Source organism: Theobroma cacao, chromosome 4 (genome assembly GCF_053813885.1).
Source record: "Theobroma cacao isolate CCN51 chromosome 4, ASM5381388v1, whole genome shotgun sequence".
In the NCBI taxonomy this organism is placed as follows: Eukaryota; Viridiplantae; Streptophyta; class Magnoliopsida; order Malvales; family Malvaceae; genus Theobroma; species Theobroma cacao.
In genome coordinates, this window is record NC_142642.1 from 35,512,962 (window position 1) to 35,536,101 (window position 23,140).

General features: G+C 34.7%; 1 protein-coding gene across 1 annotated transcript; it reads right to left on the bottom strand.

Moving 5' to 3' along the window:
* Positions 1–5,457: 5,457 nt before the first annotated feature.
* LOC18602740 (26S proteasome regulatory complex, non-ATPase subcomplex, Rpn2/Psmd1 subunit) lies at positions 5,458–12,115 on the bottom strand. Its single transcript, XM_007034324.3, has 13 exons — positions 11,678–12,115; positions 10,882–10,951; positions 10,263–10,368; positions 9,955–10,066; positions 9,711–9,879; positions 9,052–9,527; positions 8,814–8,949; positions 8,474–8,722; positions 8,008–8,228; positions 7,637–7,895; positions 7,210–7,442; positions 6,582–7,101; positions 5,458–6,304 (listed from the first exon to the last, which is right to left on the bottom strand). Exons 1-13 carry the CDS (start codon positions 11,830–11,832, stop codon positions 5,981–5,983), a joined length of 3,030 nt encoding a protein of 1,009 aa, XP_007034386.3. The 5' UTR covers positions 11,833–12,115; the 3' UTR covers positions 5,458–5,980.
* Between the last annotated feature and the right edge of the window lie 11,025 nt (positions 12,116–23,140).

Consider the following 23,140-nt stretch of genomic DNA (forward strand, 5'->3'; position numbering starts at 1 on the left):
GTAACTAATTACTATTGTATCTAATTAGTAATTTATATTTTAAATTCTCATAAATTCTATTTTTTAGCAACTCATAAATTCTTGTTGAGAGAGTTTATTTTTGATAAATTATTTTGAATAAATTAAAAAATAGATATATAATAAATAATATGTTTAAATATTTTTAACACTTATACTGTCACTAAAAATATTTTATAAAATATAAAACTGTATTTGAAAAATCTAAATTATATATTATGTGGATAACTTCTATACACAAGTCTAATAGTAATTTTATTTATAATTTCAAATAATTATATTCTAAGTTTAAGTAATTAACAATATTAAAATATAAATCATATTATAATTTAACTAAATAATATTATTATTAATTTAATTAAATAATTTATATAAGATTTGCCTTTGTCACATCTTTATATAAGAAAGGGAGGAGTGACTCAAAACTCTTTAAAAGTCTCACAAACCTTTAGAATGTTACGTATCATTTACACCACCGAACTTGTCTCCAAAACATTCTAGTGCTTGTGACATTCTAGAACATTTTAATTAGAGCTGTCAATATGGGCTGGCTCGGTCTAACCCAGCCCAAGCCATTATAATTTTACTTAATCAAATTTATAAATAAAATTATTTTATAGTTTAATTTATAAATTAAATAATAAAAATATATTAAATATATAAAATTTAACTATCATTTATATATAATTAAATATATAAAATTATTAATTTTTTTAACTCACAGGACTGGCTCACCTCAATCCACCTCAACCTACTGATTTGATGTGCTAGCCCATTTAGGTCTAGTTTAAATATGAATTTAAATTTTTAAGCATAACCCATCTCATATTCCATAAAAAATAAACTGACTCAATATTTTAACAGGTATAATTTTAATCTCCATTTGCTAACTCTCCACGGAGCACATAACAATTAGCATGAATCTTTTACCTTTTCAAATGATAAAAAATTCATGTCAAGATTATAACTTTTTTATCATCAAATTTTTTATAAATTTAATTTTAAAAATTAATTAAATCTTACAAATAACTAAATATCATAATTTTTTATTAAAAAAATTTAAATTAAAAATATAAAATAAATAAATAACATTTGCTAACTCTCTGCGGAGTACATAGCAATTAGAGTGAATCTTTTAAAAGATGGTAAAAAAATTCATGTCAAGATTAAGGCTTTTTTATTATCAAATTTTTTATAAATTTGATTTTAAAAATTAATTAAATCTTGCAAATAACTAAATATCATAATTTTTTATAAAAAATTTAAATTAAAAATATAAAATAAATAAATAATAATAAAAAATATGTTTATCTTTTCATTTAAGGTAACTTCAATAATTAACACCAATACTTTTTATGAGATAAAATCAATATATTTTTCAGAGTAAGTGAATTTTCAATTAAACCTAATGAGAATAAGAGATTATTTTTCAAATTCTTTACAAGTAAATATATTCTTTATATTTTACATTATGTTTTAAGATCTAACTTGAGATTAACATGGGTGGATAAAATGTGTCTCACAAAAGTTCCATCGTAACATTCTCAGTAAATTGAGTTGTTCTATGCAAGAGATAGGCTTCCATACCATCAACTCCCGACTGCTAATTTGAGATTAAGATTCCATTAGTCAAATTATTATTTGTTCAAAGTTTGCTTTAAATATTAAAAATACCCTCATTTTATTTATTATTTTCCTTTGATTATAAAAATAAATTAAATCCAACAAGTAACTAAATGTCATAATTTTGTTATTAAATAGAGAAATAACAAAGGGTTTATTTGTTTTTTTTTTCATTTTAAGTTAAAATCAGTAATTAATATCAGTATTTGTTGATATAGATAAGCGAATTTTCAACTAAATCATAGAGAGTAAAAGGGTGTTTTTCAAATCATTAAGAGTAAGTGTATTTTGAACTAAACCTCAGGAAAGCCTTGGGATTAGCAGGTCTATAAAATGTGTCTCACAAAAGTTTAATATGAGAAAGTTGGCTTCAAACTGGATTGATGCATTCATACCTCAGGTTATAGTTTGGTCGGTATTCGTGGCGCTGTTTCAATGGCAGTTGCACATAAGATTCGATTGGTTTCTATAACTGGGTTTTTACAACATATATAAAGGGCAGACATGCCGTTAGTCAAGAAAGATAAAAGAATAGAATCCAAATCAGCCCAACTAAGCTAAATCAACAATTATTAATTTAAATTACACAACTAAGATAGACACTTCTACTAGGAGACGTCTAAGTGGAAACTCCCTGGCATGGAGAGATATGCTTTTGTTAGAAGACGTCTGGATGGAAACCCAGGAGAGATATTCTTTTATTAGAAGACGTCTGGATGGAAACGCACGCCCTGGGTTTTGGTGTGACTGTCTCAAATGCATAGTCAAGCCATAGTTATTTACCTCTAAAGTTCGCAACTGCTCCTGATATTGAGACGCCAACTGCCTCAGATGTTGCAACTCATGGTTTTTATCATCAAGATCCTTACAAGTTTATAAAATATTTGCTACAACTTTCTTTTATTTTAGTTTTTTTCTTTTTTACAAACTTTGTGCCTGACATTAGTTTGATTTGATTTGATTTTTTTTTAATAACGAAATAAAAAGAAACCTAAATTGAAACTTTATGTTGTTAATTAATCAATAATCAATTCAACATAAGTCAAAGTTTTAGATCCTGTTTATCGATAGAATACAGAGACCAAGTCGGGCCTGAAACAAATGAGGCTTTCAGGCCTGGGTGGTGGGCTCCCTGGCCCATATCTACACTTTAACTTGAAGCTAAACAAAAGAGGGTACAAAAGTTTAGTTGGCAAGTGACTCTAAAAAAGATATTCTTCAACATCATGTTACCTAAGAACATAACCATATCTCTAAGAAATTAACATGTGTAGTGCGGTCCAAATATTAATTGATTGGTCCTAACTATAGATTTTCGGCTACTTGCCCTTCTTCTGCCTAATTTTTTTTTCTACATGAAGCTACTTATTATAGTTGAATTATAAATATTTATCCAACTCCTTTTTCTACCCCCTATCATCTCAAAATTTAGTTACATTTTCTTATCAAATAAAGTACATAGTAGTATTATTATCAAATATTATATCTATATGTATAAGAGAAAAACAAATTGCTTCAAATTAGTTTAGGACCCGTTTAGTTTAGAACGTACTTTACATTTTTCCATCTCTATTTTCAATATTGACATTAAGGAAAGATGAAGTCAGGTTATTCTAATGTTTTGTTGCAAAGCAAGTTCGGTTTAAAATATGGGCTTGTATATGATGTTTGCTGAGCTGTTAATATAAATATTGTAGAATACTATTGAATCAAATGTTATTGTCTCGTTAATAAATAAATTTAAAAATTATAAATTATAAAAATTAAATATTTATAATGTTTAAAAATATTTATTTAAAAAAATTTATAAATTTTTTATCTTTACATATTTGTGAGATAACACTCTATAATTAATTTTCAATAAATTAATTTGTGAGACAATTTAATATTTAGGTACATTCAACATAGTTACTTAGAAAAATGTACAAGTATCAAGTTTGGGAAAGAATAAAGAAATACTTGTGGATTAATAAAATAAACGTTTCTATTAAAAAAAAATTAAAAGTAAACACAAAACTCTCATAGAAAACAAAATGATGAATAATCTTACTAATATTAGGTGAGAGTTATAACTTATATGTCAATAAATATAACAATTTACTTATTTTAAGTGAACAATAAATATTAAAAGTAACGATTAAACAGAGACTAAATAAAGAGAAGGTGGGGAGTACGTGAAATAATTATTGGGTTCCGTAAAAAACCTTATTAATTAAAAATAGAAATCCAAAAAAAAAAAGAAATTATAAATAGAAAGTGAATAAGAAGAGAACGAAGGAACTAACTCATCTACCAAACAAAGAGAATGAAAGCTTTGGGGAGGGTGAGGTGGTGAGTCGTGTGTTATGTAGTGGGTCGGGGAGCAGGGTTTGCCTGTAAGAGCTGGCTTTGACTTTGGGATCGATGGCAGGAAGAGAGAGGGAAGGGAGAAGGAGCCTGTGGATTAATAATGTACACCTCACAGTTGCACCTCCCTGTTATTTACGCGTTTCACAGGCCACCAACGCTCTTTCCCTAGCTTTTTACCACCTCTTTCATGACCTTAATTAACTCTCCCATGGCTGCCGATTTCATCATTCGCAAGCTTTCAACTTTGAAAATTTAGAAAAGCAAATTTTTTCATGACTTTGAGGTAATTAATTATTGAGTAAGATATTAATTAGAACCAAAATGAAGGAAAAAGACAAAAGGTAGAATTAACCTACCTACTCCAAGCCTATTTTTTCCAATTATTAAGTTGGAATTTAAAACTTTGCTGGTATTGCAGCAAATCGATCAAGATGCAGCTTTATTAATTTATTGAATAGCAACACATATATATAAGGTGTGATATTTTCATATAAAAACAAATTACATTTATATCAAGTACTTGAATTCCTCTTATATAATAATGAATTAATTTATAATTAATTTCAAAACAATTTAGAGCATGTACCCTTTCTTTAGAAGTAAAATCAAAGGGAGAATTTAAACTTTAAAAGACTAATAGTTTTTGAATATAAAATATAGAACACAATCAATTTATACCTCCATCATATAATACTTTAAATTGAAACTTGTCGGAACAGTGCAATAACAATTATCTCCCTAATACATAATTTAGTACCAAAAATCTCTTATCTTTTGATATAGAAGTTCCATGCCAACATGAACAAGGAAAAATATTAGTTTTCCACACTTGTCCAATCACAAATACCCAAGGATAACCTTTCGCACTGTTCTGTTCAATACATTTGATCAGTGATCAGCTTCAATTATTCATGTTCCTACGTACATTTACAAGGGTTCATATCTTTTAAACGACAATTTTTCCTTTGATTATTGGTAGGTTGGAAAAGTAAGCTGGCACGGGTCATAATGATCAAGGAAAATTAATTATTTTTCCCAGTCGATATACCAATATAATAACCTGAAAGATTGAGAGACCGTTAATTCAAAGTTGGAAAATTAAAAGTTCAAATAAAGGTGAGGATTCACGTGAAACAAGTGACGCTTTTAACCCAGCTTTCGTCTTAGGAGCAAGTGGTTTTGCTTTTTACTTGTATTTCCACTTTATCGAAAGGGGATTGTCGGATGACAATGGTTAACATGTCTAGAAACCAGTATTCTATTGATGTACGAAAGTGCAAAACAGAAATAATGAGGAATTATTACGTGAATTTTGACTTATTCCAGATCGTCACATTCCGTTAACCTTCTTGCCTGCGGAAATACCTGAAAGAATAATGGTTGAACATGAATAACCTTTACCTGTAAAATAGAAACACACACTGAAAGGAAACATTCCAGACACCACAGGATTACGATGCAACCTCATGAAGGAAAGTGGAAATCAAGATAACACTTAAAATAATATCTCATGGAGATAAGAATGTATCTAAATTGCTAGGAAGTTCCTGAACTGAGGTGGGGAATTGTGCCACCTTTCTCCTAGTTTTTCACTTTAGGTTGGAGAGCTATAATGGAGCAAAACACTGCCCGTGTCTGAAATTATCATTGGATCCGTTCAGTTCCAGAATCCAGCAAAACATTATCTCAGGCTGAGTACAAACTCAAGCAGGCATATTGTAGCTCCCACCTTGCCGTTCACTTCAAACATAAACTATATTACTGAATATGGAAAAGTTCATACGTCGCCTATATGCAAGCAGAGACCACAACAACAGCTCAGCACCTTAGAAACCTTTAGATGCATGCAAATCAGATTGAGGTCACCAATACCATGCAATAGTGCAGTAGCAACTGCCTCACCCCAATTCAACTCGTCCCTCCAGAGCACCGTATTTCTCCATGTGAAAAGCATAAAATCACACACTCATCCAAATGAAGGAAAACCAAATCACGATGTGTATTCAAAAGGCTGAGGGGGCTGGGGTTCATCATCAACGGCCATAGCTGATGAAGAACTCTGCTGTCCAGCTGCTGATCCACCAGCTGGAGATGCTGTGGATGCAGGTGCATCTGTTAGAGAGAGCACTTCAGGTTCATCAGGGCGCAGGTCTCTAAGAAGAACAAACCCGGATGGTGCCAACTTCACCGGCACATATCTGCTGTCTTCTAAAAACTTGATGAATTTCTCTTGAGCAGGAACCACTCTGGCTGGGTTGATCAAAACCTCGAATGATGGCTCAGGCTCCGCTTTCTTCTCTGGAAGGTTATCAACCTGTCCAAAAAAAAGAATCAATGAGAGAGAGTAAATACAACATTTTTGCATGATCATCACCTGACCTAAACTCAAACAACACAAACATGCATCAAAAATATTACACAAATATGGCATTTGAACAGATCTTTTGTCCTTACTTTTACTTTTAGAGTTACAAAGAAATTTAGTGCTTTAATTTCTATTTTTTGAACAATAAAAGCGAAAGATTCAAGTATTGCTCAAATCCATCATGTGAACATGGCCACAAAATTAATGGTAACTTCATTAATCTTACCTGCATAGCCTCCCCATCCTTCTCACCAGACGATTTCCCTTTTCCAGTACTTGGACCAGTAGATAAGGACTCTGCCCCAGATGATTTCTCAGCACTTGCCTTTTGTTCTGCCTCTTTCTTAGCCCTAGCTTTAGCCTTTGCTGAAGTTGACAGGACAGCAGTTGGAAGTTTAACAGCTGATGTAGTGGTGGGCACAGTAGTTGGTTTTGGATACTCAAAAAGTGAAGGTTTTGCATGTGATAAGAATTCAAATCTTGGAACTTTTAGGTCATAGTTCAGTCCGATAAAAGCTGTGGGTGAGAATGACAAGCTCACAAAATAGATGAGGGGATACCAATACCAAAACTGGCTAAAAACAGCAAGACCAACAACTGCAGTAACTTTGTCATGTTTTGTCTTGGAAAGCAATCTTATAGTCACATTCCTACCACCAGCATCAAGAATCCCAGAAGCCAAGATTGCTCCCATCTTGCTCATTGTGTCTTCATGCTTATCGAGTATTATTTTCTCTAATTGTCGCCTAGATTAAGGGACAAAAAAAGTTAGCTTAATAAATTAATATATATGTAGAATTGTTAAACACCCAAAGGAAAAGAAGAAAAGACACAACATATAAATAATAGCATGCCTGAATGTTCCAACACGAGAATCACTGGCTCCATTGATCTGGACCATGACCATAGCCATCGCAATGAGGGCACCTTGACGAACAAAATCAACAACATCTGATGTTAAGGGTTCTAGTAATGATATGGCCTCACTCAATCCTGTGCCAGCACATGAAATGCCCACTGCAAGTGCCGCACCATATCGAACATGTGGATTGTAAGATTCAGATAGTAAGGAGACAATTCGAGGAGTCTGCAGTGTTGACCAGACAAAACAGTGAGATCCACAGAAATTCATAGCCCAATTACACAGAACCCAAAGGTACATTAAATTTAGAAAAAAGGAAAAAAGGTGCAAAAAACATATAAACTAAACATCCCCCCCCCCCCCCCCCAAACACACAGACACACACGGAGAGAAAGATATGAGAAAGAAAAAGCATCTACCTGCTCTGGCTCTGAGTAAAGGACAAATCCCAGTGCTAAAACAGCAGTTCTCCTAACATCATCACTCACATCTGATACGGCAAAGTGCAGCAGCTGACGTATGGCCTTGTTGTTTGCAGTCCCCCTATAGGCCAATGCTAATGCATACATACCACCATAACGTAGTATGGGGTCTTGATCCCGAGTCATCTGCTCAATTAATGTATCTGCTTCTTCTTCCCTTCCATAAACTGTAAGAGCTATCCCTAACGCTAAACCCCTGCAACATATGGGAACAACACAAAGGAGTAAAGACTACTAACAGAATAAAACTCAGTTAGCAAAGACCGCTAACAAGATAAAACTCAGGTAAAAAGAAATTCCAAATTTACCTGATAATTTTCTCATGTTGTGTCTCATGTGCATAAGCAAGCATCTCACTTGCCTTCTCACTTGCAGTTCCAACCATAAGCAAACCCATACTGATGCCAGCAGCTTCACCCGCAACAGCACTGTCAGTATAAAGCACGCTTTTGATGTCATCATAGATTTCTTCATCAGCAGTTCCAAGAGCTGCCAAACCAAGACCTAAGCATGCACCATGTTGGATAACCTGCATACAAAGTTCCCAATACTTATGTTACATTTAGTCAAGGGTAATGCTATTGTGTCTGAAAATTGGACAGTCCAACTGCTCGCAGAAGGTGCACAGAGGTAATAGATAACAAATTCATGGCCTCATGGGCATTTAATCTAATGAGTAGTCGGACAGTCAGCACTTTAGTGTTTCTCTTTACTTAAACGCCTATAGGTTAGGTAAAAGAAAAGGAGCTATCATAGGCCAAGAAAATCATATACCTCAACATTAGTACTGCGCAGGCTATCACGAAGGAATTGCTTAATGCCCTCACCATGGTTGGCATGAATGAGACCCAAAGCATATAGTGCCCCACCTTCAGAGTATGGACTCCCACCACCACCAGCCCCACCTTGGGGCAGGTAAGGAGCCATCAGAGACCTGCCCTGTTGCAGATGTCCTCTATGAATAACACCAAGACCAGCTGTTGCACTGAATTTGGCCCAATTGGTGGCTCTACTCAGCCAGTCCTGATGATAGCAAATGTAACAGTAAGTGTAAACAGGATCTACATTTGTCCAAAAGAGTGAAAGTAAAGATACAGCAAGACACATGTTTTACCAGATTGTCCCTCAGGAATGTATCCACAGTTGTTCCAGCATGCATTATAGCATTAGCATAAATTGTAGCACTATGACAGATGCTATTCCTCATTTCAACAGACTGCTTTATTGTCTTCAAAATTAAAAGATCCGACCTAGACAAATCACAACCAATTAATAACTTGCATATATCAGAAAAAAACACAATCAGAATGTAATTCCACAATAAGATAGCACAAAAGAAATTGACATCTCACTTGTTATGACTGTATAAGAATTGTAGAGTCAACTGTATAGATGTCTCTCCAGACAAAATTCCTTTGATTTTTGTCAGCCTCTCAGCATACATAACTTCTTTGGGATCGGCCTCGTGCACATTTGTCGAAGCAGCAGCAGATCCATCTGTCATCTGAATATCCTCTGGAGCTGTAGGATTTTCATTTTGAGCAGGAGTAGGATCGTTGGGTACCGGCTGCACTGATTCTGAAGGCAGAGATTTGGGAGCCGAAAGGCGATCTCTTACATTTAACAGAAAAGCCTGGTGCTCATTTTCAACAAGATCAAAGGTAACTTGAAAAGCCAAAAGAGCATCCTCCTTATTTTCTGAACGAAGAAGCTTTTCCAATATATTTGCAACACCTTCAGGTTCATCTAAGAACATGAGACACTGACAAATGCTCAAATAATCAGGAGAAGGCAACTGTTGGTATACTTTAACAAGAAGCTGAAGCACCTGCATGAACAAAAGGATAACCAACATCATGGGTCTTGCAGAATGTGCTAGGTTGCACCAAATTCCAGAAAAAGGGCAACTGGCAACAGATTCAAATTGTTCTAATAATAAATGACAAACAACTAGAGGCTAGGGATAAATACAAATTACAGATCTTTATGAGCTATTAAAAAACCCCCTTACCTCTCGGCGAAATTCTCTGCGATAGACATATGAATGAGAGACATTGATGCAATATGCTAAAGTTCCATGAACATTATCACTCCTCGTTATTGCTTCCTCAAGTTTATCCAGTCTCCGGCACTCAATTGCAATTCCCATAGCTTGTTGGTATTTTTCATCCATGATACACCTGATTGAAAGAAAGTAAGATACCTAGACTAACTCCAGAATACTTTCAGCAGGTAAGAAAGCAAACTCTACATACTTGTCCAGCATTCTCTCCACAATTGCCTCCAACCTAGGGTCAACCTTTGCTGCTTCATCGCTTGATTCTGCAGCCTTCGACCGAAGACTGGCATACTCATCTATTGCCTTGGCTGAAATTAAGAGCATATCCAGTCAACGATATCAAATTTAAAACAATTTAAACACAACATAATCAAACATAAATGAATGTTTAGGCTTGCCTAAACCCTCACTAGCATCTACTTTCACAGGGAGCAAACACAACCACAAACCACAGGTTAATAACATAATCATCAGAACATATAGCATATGAACCAAAGTTCTTACCAAGGAGAGTATGAACATAATCAGAATCCTCAGAAACATCAAAAAGGGGACCAGCTCCAAGAGCATATGACAATGAATCATTAAGTTCACCCAAGTAATAAAAGACCTGAAAACAACAATATAGCCAATATAAGTAAAAGTCAACATAGTCATAATTCAATAAAAGAGCAACTAGAAATAGGGCATCAACTTTTATTACTTTTCATTTACAAATTGTAAATGCAATCAAAACAATGTTCCACAAATCAAACTGTGGCATCATTTCACATGATAAATGCATCCATTGAAGATTATAATATTATATTGTGTATGCATAAACATATATGAAAAGTCTGAATAAATGATATTAGACCAGTTTTTTTCATTTGTCTTTCAGAATTGGACTATTCTTTTGGGGCCACTAAAATTCGCTAAATCAGTAGTGTTAGTTAAGAATACTTGTCCAGCAAATGCAAAGATACAAAGTTGGAGATCATGGAGTTCAGATTTTTTTGCTATTATGAAAAGAACTCATTAGTTCAATTTCCATAAAATGATTCAAACATGCATGTCGCATGCATTTGTTCACTAACATGTACATACATACACTCATGGAGCAAGAGGGACAGGAAAGGAGTACCTTTGAGACGAGCAATGCAGCAAGTTGTCTCTGATGCTGGCCAAATTCTTCATCTTCATATAAACTTTCTCTGAAACACAAAGATAGCATCAGTATTCATATGCAGAACTCATGCAGTTCACTATTTGAATTAGAATCACTCCATAACAAGCCAAATAACATTATATAAACTTTCTAAGAATGGAACGAATTGTGTCATATATATTTAAAATTACCTGAAAGTGGATGTATGCCTCCCAAACCAAAACAGACACCAAATTTTCAATTAGAACTTAATTTAGTGGAAAGTTTCTAAAATCACCAACGCCATTGCTTTTATGTACTCAAGACTTAAAACTTTCTAAGTGAACAAGCCATAACCCACATTGCAAAATAATTGCTTTCAATTCTTCATAATCTGAATCTCGTAAAATTAGTGCAAAACATATATCTGACTTAAGCAATCAATTATCGCATATCCAGAAAAATTGCTACAATTTTGTTAAATTGAAATTTCGTCAGCTAAACCCTAATTTAAAAGGCAAACAAAAAACATGGCCAAAACTTTCACAAACAAGAGAAAGAACCCAAGCTTACGAAGATTCCAAATTTACCCACTAAAGTTCCTGAATTCAAACTAAAATGTCACTCTTCTCTACCGTAACCAAACCCAAACCAAAACATCGAAAAGAGCTTTCTTGACAATGTTTTCTTCAATTTTCCCACCAACCAATCAGATCAAAACAACCAAACCCTAAACCCTAACCAAACAAAAGAAAAAAAAAACAAAAAATCAACATAAAAAAATTAGTATTACATGATAGGGACGCTGGTGGAGATCTCAGGCCAAAATTGGTCAACGAAGCTGATGAGATTAGAGAGAGCATGGAACTTCAATTGAGGATGGCTCTCATTAAGCATCGCCAGTAACCCTCCAGCCGAGCTCACCATCGTCGCCGCAGCTGCCGCCATTATTATTCTTCCCGAAAATAAAAACCCTACGTCTCTACTGTATTCTTGAGAGATTTCGTCAACAAAAAGAAGAAAAGAGAGGGGTAAAACAGAGATTTTACTTTTGATATCTGTCGGTAAAAGAGAACCGTCGACGATCCGGAGACGAACCCGGAGGAGGAACGACGACGGAGAAATAAAGAACAAAGAGGGAAGATATTCCGGTTGGGTTTTTGATTGTTGGATTTAACTTTGGAGAAAACGGGAAATTTTTTTAGTTACTTTTATAGTGTGTTGTGGATCCTGATTGAAGATCGAATATACACTTATCTTGACGGAAAAGAAATCATTTTTGTTTTTTTTTTTTGGAACTTTTAAATTAGCCTTGAAACATTTTTAATTACACGATTAGGAAATTTATCCTCCTAATTTTACTTTATTTTCTTTAATTAATTAATTTAAAGTATGTTAAAAGATAAAAAAAAATGCTAGCAATTTAGGCTTTGCGAAGCAATGATTACATTTTTTGAAGCCTATATAAATTTGAATGGTCTTTTTTCTTAAACATCTTAAGGTATAGTAAATAATAAAATAAATTTTTTAATATTGATATTTTTCTTTGTTTAATTTACATTTTAAATTAAAATAACATAAACCTTTTAATAAATAGATTGTCTAAATTAGAAATAATCAAAGTTTTAAAAATGACTATAATTTTTGTATTTGTTTAAGTATTAACCCTACTCAACTCGATATAAATTCTAGTACTTACAAAATAAAATCAAACAGTAAAAATATATCATTTTAGATTTTATTAGAGGTTGGACTATGGTTTTAAAATTATTGCTTAGATGTATCCGTCATAACATACTTAATAATTTATATATATATATATATATTTGAATAAATATAGAAAAATTACATCATTCTAGGCTAACAAACTCTCAAATTGTCTTCTAAAAGATAAGTGAGAATTCCTTCTGGTGGAGATTCAATGATATATAACCCTAAAGAGAGGTCTTCATAATGAGTGACCATCCAATTGGTACACTAATTGGCTTTACGATGGATGTGAGTGAGAGTGCAATTCCAATCTCGATGAATAAACTCCTTAATATCTCATAGTAATCTAGCGTTTGGATCTAACACTAAATTGCTATGTTCAATTTTCTGTAATGCCAAAAGAGAATCAGATTCAACCTGAACATCTTTAAAACCCCTGTCCCAGCAAAGTTTCAGTCCATGATAAAATGCCCTACAGTTCTGCAATGAGTGAGAAGGCGATACCAAACTTGAAAATAAATCATGCCACCTAGTTACCATTTGCATCCCGTAATATACCACCACCACCACCAGCCAAACCCAATTGGCCTTTTGCACTGCCATCCACATTCATCTTTACATAAGGGTCTCTCGACTGCTTCCAAGAGATAAAATTTTCTTTTTTTAATGTATGTTCCTATATATGCATGATATCCCATTCCTCTTTAGCCCTTGTCCATACCTGCTGCCATCTGTTACTTGGTCACCTAAAATATTCATCAAATTTGTTTAAGTTTCTCCAAAACCACAAGAACCACAAAGCATGGATGAAGAAAATGTTCCAAGGGAGGCTTTCATAATTTACCGTAATATATATGTTATCCAAAATCCAACCTTTTAAGTTCTTATAGAAGAAATCGTCCTCAATAACACGAGTTTCACAACTTGACCAAAATAGTTTTACTGATCTGTAATCCCTGAGAGCATGGAGAATGTCTTCCATACAAGCACCGCATCTAAAACAGGCAGCCAAGGATCCTAAGTTTCTAGAAATTAACCAGTCAACAGTGGGCAAGGAATCATGAATGACTTTCCATAAAAACACATGGACTTTCCTTGGACTTGGTAGCCTCCATAGTGTCGTAACGTGTGGGTCCGAGAACCCGACCGCTAGACGCGGGCGAAAATTAAATATGTGTGGGAGTCGCCACCAATATTTTTTTTTACCTAGGTGTGATCGGTCACCTATTAACCCGATTCTAATCGACGAAGTCCTAAATTAATTTTAGGTCCGTCGAAAGAACGAGAACTGATCCACGTTTTTTAGAGATGGGTTCGGGAGTGCGGTTATGCACGAAGAAGTGTTAGCACCTCCGTAGCGCCCGTTCCACGAACGGTACCATTTAATCTTAAGTTATCTTAATATAGCCTCCTTTTAATTTAATCCTTACTTTGTTAATTAAATTTTTATTGAATTGACAGACTGAGTTTTTCAATTGGTTTTACGTATGCACATGATGCAAGCGTAAAATGATATCATGACTTGTTTATATTAAATAATGGAGTTGGTAATCTTTTATTAGAAAATTATTCGAAGACCATCTCAACGTTTTGGTGCAGTCTCGAAATTCTCCTCACCTAGAAATATCCTCGAAATAACTCGTCTCTACAAGCTCTTCGGGAAAATCCCATTATCGAAATTCTCGCACCATTTGCAAGATAAACGTGACGTGTTATGATAAGATAAAATGCTGATGTCTACATGCACGCGTTTATTGAATTAGGTGGTTCATAATTCACCTGACTATGTATTTAAATGTTTATCACCTTGTTTATATACTTAGTATTATTTGTTATTAATCATTTATTATTATGATTTTTTTTTAGTTTCCTATCTAAATCTATATTCTTTAACTAGCATAGTGAATTAATATTCCATTTTATGTATTATTTTCCTTCTTTAATCGAATAAACAATTAATTAAATTAATGGTTAACTTAATTCTAATTAACTAACTATACTAAATTAGATTTAAATATATATTATTATTTTAGCAACGATTATTTGAGTTAATGGGTATTGAAGTTTGGAGTTCGGATTTATCCCGACGCTTCGGTGAAAATTCGTCTCGAATTTCGCGTTCAAAAAATCCCACTTAGAAGAGGCAACTCTTTACCTCTCTTAGGTGAAAATTTTCAAATAATCATTTCATTCATTTTTTTTTTTTACTTATCATTATTACTATATTTATTTTTTTTATTTTTTTTATATTTTATATTTTTTTATATTTATTATTATCTTCTTCTTTTTAAAAAAAGAACTAAATCTATTATGAATTTTTTTATATACTTATTGTATATATATATATATATATATATATATATATTATATTTACAAGTATCTAAATATGAATATTGATCCCAATTATATATATATTTACTATTACAACCATTATCATCTTTTTAGTATTTTTTTTTACTTTTTTTGAATATTTGTTTATATCCATTTTTTATCAAATATTTACGCATATTTTCATTTACCACTTTATATTTTGTTGTTATTTTTCTACTTTGAAATATCACATAATCTCTACATAATATATTTTTTGTCTTAATTAAATTATCTTTATGCTCCTAATAATATGTCTTTAACATAAATAATTAAACCACCACAATGAATAAAAATAAAAAAATTAAAGTAAAAAGGTATGCAAGTTAGATCTTACCTTGTGTAGGTTTAGAATAGCTCAAAAATGACAAAACTATGTGAGCTAAGGCAAGCCACCAAAGGTACAACAACATACAAAAATTTCTCCAAAAAATACCGTGAGGAGCCCCCCACTTCCTTTCTCCTTTTTCTTTTTTCTTTTTTCTTTCTTTCTTTCCTTTCCTTTCTCTTTCTTCTTTCTTTCACTTTCTTTCTTTCTTTCTCTCCTAGCCGCTCCCCCATTCTTTTCTCTTTCTTTTTCTTTTCTCTTTCTTATTTTTTTTTCTTTCTTCTCCTTTCTTTCCCTCACTCCCAGCCATACCTCTCTTCTTTTTTTTTTCTTTTTTTTTATTATTTTCTTTATTTATTTTTTATATTTTATTTTATTTTATTATAATTTAAATTTTTTATTTTTTTTAGGTGTCTACAGTTGCCCCTCTTTGTACATTCTTGAGAATCAAGGATAGTGCAAAGACGTAGACACCACATTCGGCTTATCTTAAAGTCAGTTGATTTAATCAAATTGATCTAGGCTCGACTTATCTCAAAATAAGTTCGATTTAAACAAAAATGAAATTTCTAGACTTGATAAATCCGATTAAAATTTCTAGATTTAATCTAGGCTCGACCTATCTCACAACAGATTCGATTTAAACAAAATTGAAATTCCTAAACTAAATTTAGGCTCAACCTATCTCATAACAGGTTCAATTTAAACAAAATTTAAAATTCCTAAACTTAATCTAGGCTCGTCCTATCTCACAACAGGTTCAATTTAAATTAAATTCTTAGATTAAATCTAGGCTCGACCTATCTCACAACAGGTTCGATTTAAATATTATTAAAATTCTTAAAATTAATCTAGGCTCGACCTATCTCACAACAGGTTCGATTTAAATATTGAAATTTCTAAACTTAATTTAGGCTCGACCTATCTCATAACAGGTTCGATTTAAACAAAATTAAAATTTCTAGACTTAATCTAGGCTCGACCTATCTCACAACAAGTTCGATTTAAACAATTAAAATTTATAGACTTAATCTAGGCTCGACCTATCTCACAATAGGTTCGATTTAAAAATTGAAATTTCTAGACTTAATCTAGGCTCGACCTATCTCACAACAGGTTCGATTTAAACAAAATTTCAAATTCTTAGACTTAATCTAGGCTCGACCTATCTCACAACAGGTTCGATTTAAATAAAATTAAAATTTATAGACTTAATCTAGGCTCGACCTATCTCACAACAGGTTTGATTTAAACAATATTAAAATTCCTAGACTTAATCTAGGCTCAACCTATCTCACAACAGGTTCGATTTAATTCCTTAATGCTAACTTAATTAGATTAACATAAAACGAAAAAACTCAAATCCTTCCATCAAAGTTTTACAATCTCAACACTTTAGGTCGAGTGACTTTCTACCTTCGACGCTTGGGACATGAATTAATTTTGATTCTTGTCGAGTGCATGGCTAGGCATGTATGCATGATTGACATGATAGAATGCTTTTCATGTTTGTGATTCATTAAGGTTCCAAGACCCTTCTCTTGTTTCATCCTATTTTTCACTGCAACTTTCGATCTTCTTTGCCTGTTTTCTTTCCTCCTGGAGAATTCAAGTAACTCCAGATTCTCCCTAAGTACCCTCTCTTTTGACATCTGACTTTGCCTTAGGTTCAAGGCTCTGCCATTCTCTTTTTTCATCATTAAGTCTTTTGCTGAACAATGAGTGTAATTTCTTACTTAATTAGTTTATTTCTTTTACCAATCATCATTCATTTCTATGACAATCACTATGTGAATCATGGGATGGTAAATAACGAAAGGGTTAAAATAAAGAGGCGAAGGAGAATTTCATATATGAGAAATCAAATAATTTAAGGCAAAAAGAATTTACAGGGCAAACATTAGATCTTTAAATAATGAACACTCAGACCACTAAAGAGAAAACAATCTGATATTCGACTTCAAGAATTGTCCTTTTTTGATGCTTTGAACAAATCTGTAGGTTGCAGACTCCTTAGCTTCCCCTATTTTGTGAAATTGTGGAGCTCCATTCATGGTGTATTTCTACCTCAATCTTGTGTTCCCTTTAGGCTGACATCTTTAAATTTCATTCTAACTTCCTGTTTTTCGACCTCAAGCCGCCCTTTTCGAGTTTTCAGCATGAGCCTCCTCCTTTAGGTACGAGCTGCCCTTTTCGAGTTTTCAGCACGAACCCTTTTTTTAAAATTTTTTTTATTATTTTATTATTTTTTTAAGCATAATACTTCTTCACCGCATCCGCATTTATCGGATTAGGCAAATCCTCCCCATCCATGTTAGCCAAAATCAAAGCTCCTCATGAAAAAGCTTTCCTTACCACATATGGCCCTTCCCAATTCGGCATCCACCTTCCTCGAGAATCAGTTTGATTAGGGAGTATTCTCTTAAGAACCAACTCTCATTCTCGGAAGTGCCTGGGATGAATTTTTTTCTCGTACGCTTGCATCATCCTTCGTTGGTACATCTGGCCATGACAAAGAGTCGCAAGCCTTTTCTCCTCAATCAGATTTAATTGCTCGTAGCGGGAGCGGACCCACTCAGCATCTTCCAATTCTGTTTCCATCCACACCCTCAATGATGGGATTTCTACTTCAACAGGTAGAACTGCTTCTGTACCATATACTAATGAGTACGGAGTTGCCCCGGTGGAGGTACGCACAGAAGTTCGATATGCATGCAAGGCAAAAGGAAGTTTCTCATGCCAGTTTTTATAAACCTCAGACATTTTTTTGACAATCTTTTTGATGTTTTTGTTGGCTACCTCTACCGCTCCGATCATCTTTGGACGGTAAGTTGTCGAGTTATGATGCTTGATCTTGAATTTAGTGCAAACATCTTTCACCATCGCACCATTCAAATTGCTTGCGTTATCAGTAATGATCCTTTCTGGAAGCCCATACCGACATATGATCTCTCTTTGGATGAACTTGCACATCACTTTTTGTGTCACATTGGCATATGAAGCTGCTTCTACCCATTTCGTGAAATAATCAATGGCCACCAATATGAATCGATGTCTATTAGAGGCTTTCGGCGTAATAAGCCCAATCACATCCATTCCCCACATTGAAAATGGCCAAGGTGCTGTGAAAACGTGCAACGGGGCTAGTGGAGCATGGATTCTATCAGCGTAAACTTGACACTTGTGGCATTTTCGAGCAAAGTTTATGTAGTCTGATTCCAATGCCAACCAATAATAACTAGCTCTCATAATTTGTCTAGCTAACATATGTCCATTAGCATGAGCTCCACAAGTTCCTTCATGGACTTCTTTCATTATTTTGTTGGCTTTCGTAACATCCACACATCTCAAGAGTACTTGATTTCGACTCCTTTTGTAGAGTACTTCTCCACTAAGGAAGAAACTCATTGCTAATCTTCTACGAGTTCGCTTGTCATTGTCCGTGGCATTCTCAGGATATGCCTGGTGCTTGATGTATTGCATGATATCATGATACCATGGCTTACCATCAACCTCTTCCTCAACATTCAAGCAGTGTGCAGTGACTTCACGGACTTCTAAATCAAAAGGGCGTACATCAGTCACTTCTTTTATTTTGAATATTGCTGCGAGGGTGGCTAAAGCATCAGCAATCTGATTCTCTTCTCGAGGCAAATGGTTGAAGCTGATTTCTTTGAACTGTTTGCTTAATTCTGTAACCAGCTTTTTATATAGAACTAGTTTAAAATCTCTAGTTTCCCATTCACCTCTCATTTGACATATCACTAAAGTCGAATCTCCGTACACATCTATCATGTCAGCTTTCATCTCGATTGCTGCTTGTAATCCCATTACCAACGCTTCATACTCCGCCATATTATTAGTACAATTGAAATTCAATCTCGTTGTGGCTGGATAATACTTTCCATTTAGAGAAATCAACACTGCCCCAATTCCATGCCCCAAAGCATTGGATGCTCCATCAAAATACATCTTCCATGGATTAAGTTCATTGGGACCATCATTTTCTATGTGCAAGACGGCCATCAAATCTTCATATGGAAAATCGAAACTTACAGATTCATAATCCTCATTAGCTCGATCTGCAAGAAAATCAGCGATGACGCTCATTTTGATTGATTTTTGGGACACATACACAATGTCATACTCAGACAATAGCACTTGTCATCGAGTTATTCTTCCAGACAGGCAAGGTTTTTCAAAAATATACTTGATGGGATCTAATTTTGCCACAAACCATGTTGTGTGATACAACATGTATTGTCGGAGCCTCTGGGCGGTCCATGCTAGCTCACAACACATCTTTTCGAGCGCATAATATTTTGACTCATACTCCATGAACTTCTTGCTCAAGTAATATATGGTTCGTTCTTTCTTCTCAGTTCCATCATGTTGTCCCAATACACATCTCATAGAATTCTTGTTCACAGTCAAATACAAAATAAGAAGTTTTCCAGCCATCGGTGGCACCAACACTAGTGGATTTGTGAGATATTCTTTGATTTTATCAAATGCTACTTGACATTCTTCATTCCACTCTCCCGGGTCTTGTTTTCGAAGCAGCTTGAAGATTGGATCACATTTGCAGGTGAGCTGGGATATGAATCGAGCAATGTAATTCAACCTTCCTAAAAATCCTCACTTCTTTTTGTGTTTTGGGAGGTGGTAGCTCTTGAATAGCTCGTATTTTATCCGAGTCCACTTCAATTCCTTTTTCACTTACTATGAACCCCAACAATTTCCCTGAAGTTACACCAAAAGTGCATTTTGCAGGATTCAACTTGAGCTAAAACTTTCGCAATCTCTCGAACAGCTTCTTGAGATTGACAGTATGATCCCTTTCTCTATGAGATTTTACGATCATGTCATCCATATATACTTCTATCTCTTTATGCATCATATCGTGAAACAAAGCTACCATTGCCCTTTGGTAAGTGGCACCTGTATTCTTCAATCCAAATGGCATTACTTTGTAACAAAACGTTCCCCACATGGTTACGAATGTTGTTTTTTCCATATCTTCGGGTGCCATCTTGATCTGATTGTAACCAGAAAACCCATCCATAAATGAGAACAAAGCATGCTTTGCTGTGTTGTCCATAAGAGTATCGATATGTGGCAAAGGAAAGTTATCTTTCGGACTCGCTCTGTTCAAATCTCTGTAATCGACGCACATTCGAACTTTTCCATCCTTCTTAGGAACTGGAACTATATTAGCCACCCATTTAGGATACTTAGCCACCTCTAAGAATCCAGCATCAAATTGCTTCTTTGCTTCTTTTTTAATCTTCAGCAACATTTCTGGCTTCATCATTCTCAACTTCTGTTTAATAGGCTTGCAGTCTGATCTCAAAGGCAACTTGTGGACAACAATGTCAGTATTAAGACCTGACATGTCCTGATATGACCAAGCAAACACGTCCACATATTCACAGAGCAGTTCTTCTAGCTTCTGCCATTCATCAGATGACAACGAGGTGCCAATCTTAACCTCTTTCTTCTCTTCTCCATTTTCGAGGTTAATCATTTCTATGAGTTCCTGATGAGGTAAAATCTCCTTTTCTTCTTGTTCCAACATTCTCGACAAATCAGGGGGTAAGCCATAGTCATCCACCTCCTCTTCATTTTTCAATTCATCAACGTTCGGAATCATCTCAAAATCGATATTTAAATCGTTGTCTAGATTGTCTTCGTGTTCATTATTTAAAGACCTGCAAACAGGTAAAGTTGGACGCGTGTATGGGCAAGTATTTATTGGCTAAAAGAATAGATGAAAGGAAATATGCAAAAAGATTGATGAATTATGAAACATATTATGCATTGTCATTTATTTAAATGATGAAGGTAACAAAAAGCCCTACTTAAATAAGAAATTACTCTTAACACCCTTGGGCATGGGCATTTAGATAAAATTGTTCATTACATTTATGAAGACTTAAAGATGATGGGCAATTTCGTGACTGTCCAATTGTTTAGCTCCTTTCCTGGCAGTACTGGATACACCACAAGGATCTTCTCGTTAAGTTCTTCATCTTTGATCATATGGATTGATAGCTCATCAAATATCCGTAGAACCTGACTGACCTTTGTTGGTGCTTCGGGATGAATGAAACCTGCAGAGCGAAAAGTCTCATATAAGTGTGGGATTGTCCGTTCCCCAAATTCTTCTTCTTTTCCCTCAAGTTGAGCCATCATTTTAATCTTCTTTCGAGCTACCAGTTTCTTTCTTTCTTCTTTGGTAGGCTTGTACTCCAAACCAAACCTTTCTTCATTCTTTATTAGAGTCAGAAGACGGTTAATTTCTTGTAAATTCTTTCCTAACCCCAAACCGGCACGGCATCCTTTACCCATTGTCTATTTAACCACCATTTTAGTTGCTACTGATAAACGAGAAGTCGGCATCACTTCTCTTTCCCCCACATAAATAGCATTAACAAATTCAAAAGATCTGAAAGAGCATTCTGGGACTTCTTCTGTCGTCTTTACATAGGGAGCAGATGATGGTTGAAGAGCCAGTATGTCTTCCTCCGCATATACACTTATCAGTTGACCCTCAGCTATGAATTTAACTTTTTGATGAAGGGAAAATGGTATGGCTTCCGCCATATGAATCCATGGACGCCCTAACAAGCAATTGTATGACGGGGTAATGTCCGTGACTTGAAATTGTACCTCAAAAATGCAAGGGCCAATTTTTATCGGTAGTTCAATGTCCCCTACCACCTCCCTCGTGGTCCCATCGAAGGCCCTTACAACCATGCGACTGGTTCTCATATAAGACACATCTACTGGCAACTTGGTTAAAGTAGAGCGAGGCATGACATTTAATGTTGAACCATTGTCGACCAAGACCCTAGGTACAACATGGTCTTTGCATTTGATGGTAATGTGCAGAGCTTTGTTACTTCCTCGACCACCCGATGGGATTTCTTCATCATTAAAGGCAATGAAGTTCCCCACTGTAATGTTCCCCACAATGTGGTCTAACTTTTCCACTGATATATCTTGTAACACATAAGGTTGGTTCAAGACTTTAAGCAGCGTGTTCCTGTGTGCTTCCGAATTCAAAAACAAGGACAACAGTGAGATGCGAGCAGGCATTTTGGTTAATTGTTCTACCACACTGTATTCACTGTGTTTGATAAACTTGAGAAATTCACCCGCTTCTTTCTCGGTAACAGGATTTTTGACCTCATTGTTCGTAGCAACTACAGATTCGACAACTTGATCCTTGAAAAAGGTATCTGTTTTCTTCAGGCCTCCCTCTCCCTGTGCAGGTTTCCCTTTTCCAACTCTTTCCGCTATCTCAGGGGAATAACATCGCCCACTTCGCGTTATACCCCCCACACCAGTTAGATCTTCAAAAGATGCTTGGGGGGCGGACGAAGCTGTGCCCAAAATATTACACTCATAATTCCATGGGACAGCCTTATCGCTCTTGTAAGGGAACGGACTGGGGACTTCGATGGTAATACCACTTCTGATCATGGTAGGGGATGTATCATTCATAGGGCTCTTGTTTTCTTCATAGAAGATGGTGAAAGGTTTAGGTTTGTTTGCCCCGAATGAACTTGATGCCATTTCAGTTAGGGTGTCTCCATTAATGGTTCGGACCAAATTCTCTTCGGCTTCTTCATAAAACTCAATTATCGATGAATCCATCAATTCTTGCAACTTACAACGAAAGCTATCACAATTTTGAATGGAATGCCCAATTGCCCCTTTATGAAATTTGCAAGAATAAGCGAGATCATGCCCCAATTTCTTTGTGTCAATTGGTTTTGGAGTGATGGCATTTATCTTGGACAACGCCTCAAACACTTTATCCATTGGCGTTTGAATCTCATCAAT